The following is an 8906-nucleotide window of genomic DNA, read 5'->3' on the forward strand; positions in this document are numbered from 1 at the left end:
CCCCCGCCCCGCTCCCGCCCGCACTCGCCTCGCTGCTGCACTTGCACGCCGCGCGCGCCCCGCCGCCGCTCCACATCTTCGCCGCGCCCAAGCCGTTCCGCGGCCCGGACCGCGTGCCGCAGCTGCGCGCGCTCGAGTCGTGGCTCGCCCTGTCGCCCCGCCCCGTTGTCACCCTGCTGGGCGATGCCCCCGGGTACGCGCAGGTCGCACGCGCGTATGGCTTGCGGAGAGTGCCGCACGTGGATACTACCTTTCTGGGCTTGCCCCTGCTTAATTCGATGCTCGCGGCGACTAATACGTCAAAGGATACCGTCGCTGTTCTTATTAATGCAGATATTATACTGTACGATGACTTCCCGTATGCTGTTCGCAAGATCCGACGCGACTTCCCGCCGGGCTGGCTCGCTGTCGCTGCGCGTTGGGACGTAACTTCGCTTCCTAATTCGCTACCTGTCCTGGGGCCGGGGAGACGCCCAGAGGAGGATGTGCGCCATGCCGTCGTGCGACACGCTCGCACGAAGGGTGTGCTGCATACGTATGGCGGTATTGATCTTTGGGCGTGGGATACCGCCGCGGGACCATTGTACCACGGTCTTGTGCCGCCGTTCGTGTATGGGAGGGGCAAGTACGATAACTGGCTCACCCATCATGTCATACGCGCCAATAAGAGGGCTACTGTCGATGTCTCAGAGGCATGCACGCTTGTGCATGTCAAACACGACCACCATCTCGTCTCGGACGGCGCCGTCCCGCTGAGCAACTGGGCGCAGTCCGCGCCCTTGGTGTCAGACATTTCGGCCCGCAACCAGGAGTTTTGGAGTACTGATCCCAGGGGCAGGTTTGAGTTGTTTATCAACTCCTATCTCGCCGCCGCGTACGGGTCCTACGTAACCCAGATGGGCACCATTTTGCACGCACCCCTCAAATTGACAAGCTGTTATGAGCATGATGGCTTTTGCATCTTTCAGCGCGTCAGGCCGCATACGTGTCGATGCGAGCACTCGCCTTATGTTGCGGAGGCCCAGAATGATCCCTACATAGTTGCTGATTCTCGAGTCATTTTTTGTGGCCTGCTCAGCGCTAACCGCGGCTCAAATCCAGTTGATGCCAAAGAGCGCTGGGCAATCACGGGGCGCACTGACGACGATGGCCCTGAAGGCGCCAATTCCACTTCGCCTCTCACATTTGGTCTCCCGTTGCTACAGGACCACTTGCTGCACGTCATCGCGAGCAGGACTAATTCGGAAATCGTCTTTCTTGTCGTCGCCGACTATTCGGAGCGCTCTCTGATCATGGAGTTGGTCTGCTCGATGCGCACCCATGAGTTGTTTCCATGGCTCATGGTTGCAGCCTTGGATGATGACTTGTACCGCTATTGCGTCACCCGGGGGCTTCCGGTCTACTTGTCAGAGTTTGATGAATCGGGGTTTAAGGACCATGTCAATTTTCGAGAGCTGGCGAGATATCAACTCACGTATGAGGTCTTGCGCAAGGGGAAACAAGTATTCTCCATCGAGCCCAGTATCACCTTCTTCGCTCCGCTGTGGGAGTATTTCGACAGCAAGGTGACAAAGGATATTGACGTCGCCATTCTTTCCCGACCGTCAACAAACGAAAGCATTGTCAAGGATTTTAGCTATATACCCTCTGCGTTTGTCTACGCACGACCTGGCGATCGGACGTTGGATCTACTGAAAAGGGTGATGATTGGCTTGCAAGGACATTCGGTGGGCTCCGGTATGCTTCTACGACATGCTGCGTGTGGGGTTAACGACGAGGGGCTTCGGAACATGTCCCGCTGCCAGCTTGGTGACCGAGCAGTAGTTCATCTCTTGGACAGGGAGCTGTTTCGAGCAATCGAAGAGACGGGCTGCAAATTCTGCGGTCCTCCAGTCTTGTATTATTCGGCATTGTTTGGGGGGAATGGCGAGCCGGAGGAGGCGATGAAAGCCCTACGGCGCACTGGCCTGTCAAGCACAGTAGAGGGGCAGCAATTTTGTGCTCTCACTATGCAAGCATGATTTTTGCTGCCCCGTGTAGCATTGGACAACTAAGGAAGCTGTACAACTTGATTAACTCATCGGCAGTCGCCGGTATGCGAAACTTCTATCCCATGCACGCACGATTATTTAAAACCTAATTCCGTGCCCTTTTCCGACGCCTCTCCTGACGGGCTTCGTTCTGTTCCTTTCTGCCATCTTGTGCTTGGGGTGTGGCAGTTTGATCGCCCGTGTCCTTGTTCTTGACGACGTGTCGCATCTCATGCTGCGGAATGAAACTAGTCTTGTGCCCTTTTTCAAGCAAAGACTTGTATTCGTTGAAGTGTGGCTCCGTCAATTGGTAACCCCAATGCAGTAGCAACTGTCTCACGGTAGGACTTACAGTCTCATCATCAAACGACTTTCCCGCCTTGACACATTTGGCGATCAAATTCCTCTTCCACCGCCCCTTGTTCCCCGCGCAAGCCTTCCACCTCGAAATCTGTCGCACATCATCCTCACATCGCCTCCCCAAAAAGAACCTACAGTACCAATGCACCCATCCATGGGAGTCATAATCCGTTTTAATCCAGCCCTTTTCCAGCCACTGCTCCAGCGACTGTCCGCATTTGGCCTTGTATCTATTCCTGCTGAGCACCGGGTCTCGACAGGCGATGTTTTTCGCAATGTCAAGTCCTGAAAACCATCCATGCGGCTCAAACTCCTTCCACGCGTTGCGGTACCACTTGCTGCCGATCTTGATGTCGCGAAAGTAAGTGCCGCCGAATATGCCCGCCTGGAACATCTCTTTCGGCGATACGTTGGGCGTGAAGTCCGGGTAGTCCGCGGCGTGGTAGTCGCGGTTGCGCTGGCGCTTCATGGGCGGCTCGGTAGTTTCTTTGCACATCGTGCAGAGGTAGGCCGGAAGGGATGCGGAGGTGTATAGAGAGCTGTTCCAGGGGACGAAGGAAACCACGGTATCAAATTTGGTGGTAGCACGGGGGGCGTGTCTGAGAGAATTGGGTGGCTGGGGAAGATTTTGTGTCGGTGAAATATCAAAATTTCCAGCCGATTTTTCGCATGCTCACCCTGTCATTGGCCGGCTGCAAATCCGGGCGACTTGTCAGACGCCTCGATCAGGTAAATCTCCCTTGCCTCAATCCGCATCCACCAAAATTGCAACGCTTCCCAACGCAAACATTGGCCATGTCCTGGTCTTCCACTCCTCGCCCTCCCTTCGACCTCCGACTAGCAACCCTTCACTTCGCGCCCCGATGACGTCAACGCTCGCCTTTCTCGTTCCCTGCCCGATCCTGCCGTGCTGCCCGCCGCGCCGCGCGCCGGCCGGCCTCTGCGCGCGCCCCGCGGCGCGCGCATGGCATCGCAAGCGCGCGCGCACCTCGCTGTGGCGCATGTGCGACGCTTCGCCCGCTGACGAGCCGGTCGATGAGCCCGACGCAGACGCCCTAAGCTCTATCCAAGACCACGACTGGCGTGAGTTTCGGGCCGCCTTGGTCGTCGGCTCGAACGAGGCGCTCGAGGAGAAGAAGGAGAAGGCGTATCGAAAGGGGCACTGGGCCCATCCGGTAGGTTGATCGATGCGGAACGCGGTGGGCTTGGGTTTTCGATCTGCATTTGCGGCTGTTGCTGACATTGCGTGCTCTGATGCTTGCTTTTTGTCATGCGTGCCGCGGAATGCGAAGCTGTCCACGCCAGAGACCGGCTGCTTTTTAGCCTCGCACCCGGCCTACTATAGACGGTCGGCGCTGTATCTTACACAGGCTGTCGTGTTCCTGACTAAATATGAAGAGGGTGTGGGTGCGACAGGGCTCGTCCTCAACCGCCCGATGCTCGGGACCGTGGCGGAGTTGGAGAAGGACGGAAACTTTGGCTTCAGTTCCAACTTGGCATCCACAGTGCTGGGCTCGCAGCCAGTCTATATCGGCGGGCCAGACCAGACTGACTCGGTGCATCTCAGCGTTCTGCATAGTAATAGCACGGTCCAGGTTGACGACACCCAGGAGCCGCACAATGGTGTATTTTTAACAGAGGCGGAGAAATTTGTCGCCAATTCGAAGGACATGACGCAGGCGGATGCAGCTAATGCAAGATTGTTTATGGGGTGCATTCGATGGGAGCCGGGAGAATTGGAGAGCGAGGTCAGCGAGGGGAGTTGGTATTGCATTGCGGCCAGCCCTATGTTTGCGCTGAAGCATTGCATTCAATTACCCAAGCCGCTATGGGTAGAGATCATGCAAAATCAGGGTATGCCATTTGCGAAAATCGCGACTCAGGTATATGAGGAGGAGAATGAACCGGATAAGGGAGACGACTAAATAGGGCCTTTGCGGTTTACGCATACTATCGAAGTCGGCAAATAAGTGCCGCACACCATGTACTCGGCAAGGTCTCGTCATTAAATGTGAGCAGACGGGTTTCTGATGCCCTTTGCTCGGCATCTGCGGGAGGCAGCGTGCTCCTTCAGTAGTACGATGGCACTTTTCATCGGGAAAGGCATAACGATACAACTCATTCCTAGTCTCAAAACCGATACTGCATTCTTGTACGAGATTTTAGAACGCTATAAGCGTTTTACACTTTTTAGTATGGCATCTAAATGGTGCGCGCTAGCGTCACGTCGCCACCATCCCAATAATCGAGGGACCAAAGAAGCCATGAGAAGCATGTTGTCGCTTTCATAGAATGGAATACATCCGTCCGGATTGATGGAAGCACTTTCCAGGGGAGCGATGTGTGTCATCAGAGGAGCCCAGATGGCTTATGTGCAGGATTCGGGAGGAAGCCCGCATTTCTCGTTGTTCCATTTCAAGCAACAGGGCACTCAAAACCAAAAGAGGGATTACGAGGGATCGCAGTGGCTCAAAGCAAACTGCCAGTGCTTGCGTCAAACTACGAAGGGGAAGATAGCGAAATCAGAAAGTTCTAGCAACTGTCTTCTTGTGAAAGTTGCGCGATACCATTTCCTGGTGCGTACAGCAGAATCCGTAAGATTGCATGCGACGAAAACAAGCATGAAAAATGTTTGAAGGCCGGGTACATAGAGCGCGAAGAGAGCATAAATAACGACTTCGGCGAAATAGTGGGGGCAAACGACCCAGCGGAACAGGAAGCTTTTCGGGATGCCATACTTGCCGACAATGGGCGTTACGGAAGCCAAAGTCCTATGAGCGACATTCTGCGCGTACGAAGCTGCCATGAAGGACACAGCGAGGAGGATTTGTGGGACAGAGAAATAAGCAAAATTATCTCCGTCACCTTGGAGATTACAGCTGGCGAGAAGGGAAAGTGGGGCGGCAACGTAGAACGATGAGCCTGCCAAGAACTGCAACAAGGTGACGGAAATCTTTTCAGAATGATGGTGTACGAAAACGCACTCGAGGAATCGCCTCACGACCTGGGATGCGAACAAACACAAAGCAAATAGAAGATGCGAGGGCACGGCACTACTCTGTTTCACACCAAGCCACACACCGAGCGTGAGTGAAGCGCCTGTAAAGTAGAAGAACGGCCACGCGACTCCCGGGTGTGCCACGGGACGGTCGATGAAGTGCAGATAGCGTCTTTTGGGTGACGGTTTGGTAAGCTTTCCGTAGTTGAGCGACGCAGATAGGGTCGGGGAGATGTACTTGAGAAGGATTGCGGAGATTCCTGCAATCCAGTAGAGTATTAGCAGTAAGCGAGAAAAGTCGATGTAATCCGAGGAGATCATTTTGACGTCAGTGAATGCCAATGTGATGAGGCGCGGTGCATGTTAGGCTGCAACGGGTTGAGGGCAGCGGCAGTTGAGCGGGGACTATTGCGATGTCATTAGTGATGGACAGTCTGTGAACGAAGCGGTACAATGAAGTCGTGCGTCTCTCGCTGAGAAAATTTCAGAACTTGCTCGTACCCTTCCTTGAAAAACTTTCGTTCCGGACAAAGACACGCAAGCCTGGGAGGAAAACGTTTTCGTTCTTCACGGCTCGTCTCGTTTATCCTTGCTGTCCAGCAACGGCGAACTACAGCGGATATATTTTACGGCTGAGCTCTGTTGCATTCTTGCGTTACTATTGGCTCGAACAATACGGCAACCTGTGCGTTAGTGCACCAAAGAGTGCGATCCAGAAAGTATGCCTCACCGCCGGCCATAATACAATCCTCGCACTTTTCAACCCATCCCAGCTTGTCCATTGCCTCGTCCACAGTAATGCTTCATCTGACGGCGGCCGCAGCTTATCTCAGTCTCGCTACCAGGAGCAGAATCTGTTCGCGAAGTAAAGGGCGAAATGGTGAAGAGAAAGCGAAAGACTCGAGTTGCGGCCAGCAACAGCCCTGTCCGCAGTGATGGACAGAAAGTCATACTAACCCCGAAAGCCCACGAAAAAGCCAATCCCCGGGACGGGTCAGATGGGAGCAAAGTGCAGCCGATAGAAGACGCGCGCCATGCCATGGAAACCTGCGCCCCTCCCGAGCCAAGCGACGCGTCCGCCCTCTCTGCTGCCTCCGATTCTGACGAGGAGGCGATCGAGTACAGGCACGACTCGATTTTGCGCGTCGCATCACAGTCGCGTCTTTTCTCCCCACCCTCTGCAGATGAAGAACAAGAGGAAGACAAAACGCCGATCGCGAAGAGGACTCGGCAAAGCCTAGGAGACGATGCGAGTCAGCAGCAGCAACCGGAAGCGAGGAAGGCTCAGGAACTGAAGAGGAAAGACTCTGCATTGAGTACGCCGAAAAAGGAAAAGGATACGGAGGGGAAGAACTACAACGTTGTATTAAGCGGAGAGATGTGTGGGGTGCACTATGCGGTGGCGCGTGTAGAAAAGGCCGGCATGCCGATATCGGGAACAGCGTGGGTATCCGTGATGCGGGGTGTGGTGCAAGTGTTTGGCGCGGTGCTGCACGAAGAGGACCGACCGGTGCTGGTTTCGTCCGCGCCGTACACACCGTTTATTTTATCGCTGACGGTGCACGAGAGGGTTCGGGGAGCAGAGAGTGTGAGACAGGGCAGGCGGATGCATCCGGAAGCGATTGCGCACATGAAGGTGCGAAGTCATGTCGCTGGTCAGATTCCGAGGAGGGATGCGTCGCCGCATCTTACGCTTTTGACATCAACGGGGGACGAAGGGATCTGCGAGCCTGTGGAGACGGACGGGCTGCAAAACTGCACGGACGTGTTTCGCAGCACGAGCGTGTTTCCGCAGATAGGAAAGCTTCCGGCGATGCTGGGCGGAACGCGGCTGACAAGTACAGCGTCAATCCCGCAAGAAGGGAGTAAGTATGGAGTGTTTCGGGAGTGGGGGCTGTGGAAGCAACTCTGCGGGGACATTGAAGCCGAGATGCGAGAGAAGGGGAACGCGAGGGATGTGCGGGTGCTGGTGTATGGGGCGAGCGGGACGGGGAAATCGACAGTAACGCGATGCTTGGTGAATCGGCTACTGACGCATTGCGAGGGGGTTGTATTCGTGGACACGGACGTGGGGCAGCCAGAGATGAGCGTTTCGGGGATGGTGAGCGCGCATGTGGTGAAGGAGTGTCGGATTGGGACGGGACTGGGGTCTGTGCGGGGGGTGCCTTTGTGTGGACGGTATTTAGGGGAGACTACTGCGCGAGAGGCGCCCGAGTTGTATGCGAAGTATGTGGAGGAGGTTGTGGGCAAGGCGCGGGAGGTTGCCAGCAGGGAAGGGTGGGCGATGGTGGTGAACTCAGATGGATGGGTTGGTGGGGTTGGGGCGGAGCTGCTGAAGGAGCTCGGGCGGTTGTGTGAGGCCGGGTATTTGGTGGAGAGTCGGATGGAAGGGGAAGGGGAGCGCAAGTGGCTGAGCGAGGCGATGTGGGGCGGCGGGGCAAAGTACGTGATGGAGCGGGCGGGGAGTCGGGATGTGAGCGGGATGCGGGGGAGAGTGTATCGGGAGATGTTGTGCGGGGGGTACTTCTGGAAAGAGATGTGGATGGGGCGAGTGTATCGGGTAGAAGGGATGAAGGTGAGAGTGGTGGAGGACGGATGGGACGGGGAGTTCTGCGTCGGGGCTCTTGTGAACGCCGGACTGGTGGCGGTGGGGGTGGCGGATGGGGAGGGAGGGACCGAGGTGGTGGGGATGGGAATTGTGCGAGGGGTGGAGCAGCAAGGGGAGGTTCTGTATGTGAGCAGTGCGGTGCAGTGGGAGAGGCTGAGGGAATGCGACACGATGGTGATGAGCGGGGCTGTGCAAGTGCCCAAGCGGTTGTTTGAGGAGTTTGCTCAGTTGGGCGACGGGGACGACAGGGTGATGCCCCACCTGATGAGCGGTGCGGCAGCCAGCGGAAACGCGATGGCGAGTCGGGCGACGCTGGTTCGGAGAAATCAAGTGGCGATGTGACTCACATCATGTGAGTGTGCGATACACGTGGACACGTGAGTGCGGGACACTCAAAATTTCAAGTTTCGGTTCCAACTTTCGGTTTCATGTTTCGGTCCAGTACCCTTGGTACCCAAGGGTATTGTGGATCTTGCATCATGGCAATCTGCTCCCCATCCGTGTTCCTAGTTTAGAGTTGTCTCTGGGAGGATCCAGCGCAACGTGACTGACGTGGAATACGTGGCCCGGACTCCGGTTGACTGAGGCATCATGTCAACGGGGGCAGTGGCGGCACGTGGCCACGTGGAACGGCATACATGCAGAATATTGTATGAGAGACTCGCTGCATTGGCATCGACTAGACGCGATCCCGCTGGACCAAGTCTCGGCAGCGCCAGTGCTTGCTCGTTTAGAGAAAGCCTCATCTCTCCGACCCCGCTCCTACTGCTAAGGCCCTCACGCTGACGCAGTCGTGCCCCACGCTCGACTGCCATACCGTGCTGTCCCCTCCCCCCCCCCCCCCCCCGCTGTACACGTGCACCGGGAGCAGCAAGCGCGTACCTTACCGGCGCGGGTGTGCACGCTGTAG

At 56.2% G+C, this 8906-nt stretch overlaps 3 protein-coding genes across 3 annotated transcripts; 2 read left to right on the plus strand and 1 right to left on the minus strand.

The window, feature by feature from the left end:
• Positions 1-278: 278 nt before the first annotated feature.
• CHC_T00008403001 (glycosyltransferase-like protein similarity to GT77 enzymes) lies at positions 279-2021 on the plus strand. The gene has a single exon (XM_005710634.1). The coding sequence runs from the start codon at positions 279-281 to the stop codon at positions 2019-2021; it is 1743 nt and encodes a 580-aa protein (XP_005710691.1).
• A 115-nt stretch (positions 2022-2136) lies between these two features.
• On the minus strand, positions 2137-2886 carry CHC_T00007177001 (hypothetical protein). The gene has a single exon (XM_005710635.1). It carries the CDS (start codon positions 2884-2886, stop codon positions 2137-2139), a length of 750 nt encoding a protein of 249 aa, XP_005710692.1.
• Positions 2887-6265: 3379 nt separating this feature from the next.
• On the plus strand, positions 6266-8338 carry CHC_T00010339001 (pre-mRNA cleavage complex related). Its single transcript, XM_005710636.1, has one exon. The coding sequence runs from the start codon at positions 6266-6268 to the stop codon at positions 8336-8338; it is 2073 nt and encodes a 690-aa protein (XP_005710693.1).
• Positions 8339-8906: the final 568 nt, after the last annotated feature.

This window comes from Chondrus crispus, genomic scaffold (assembly GCF_000350225.1).
Source record: "Chondrus crispus Stackhouse genomic scaffold, scaffold_64, whole genome shotgun sequence".
In the NCBI taxonomy this organism is placed as follows: domain Eukaryota; phylum Rhodophyta; class Florideophyceae; order Gigartinales; family Gigartinaceae; genus Chondrus; species Chondrus crispus.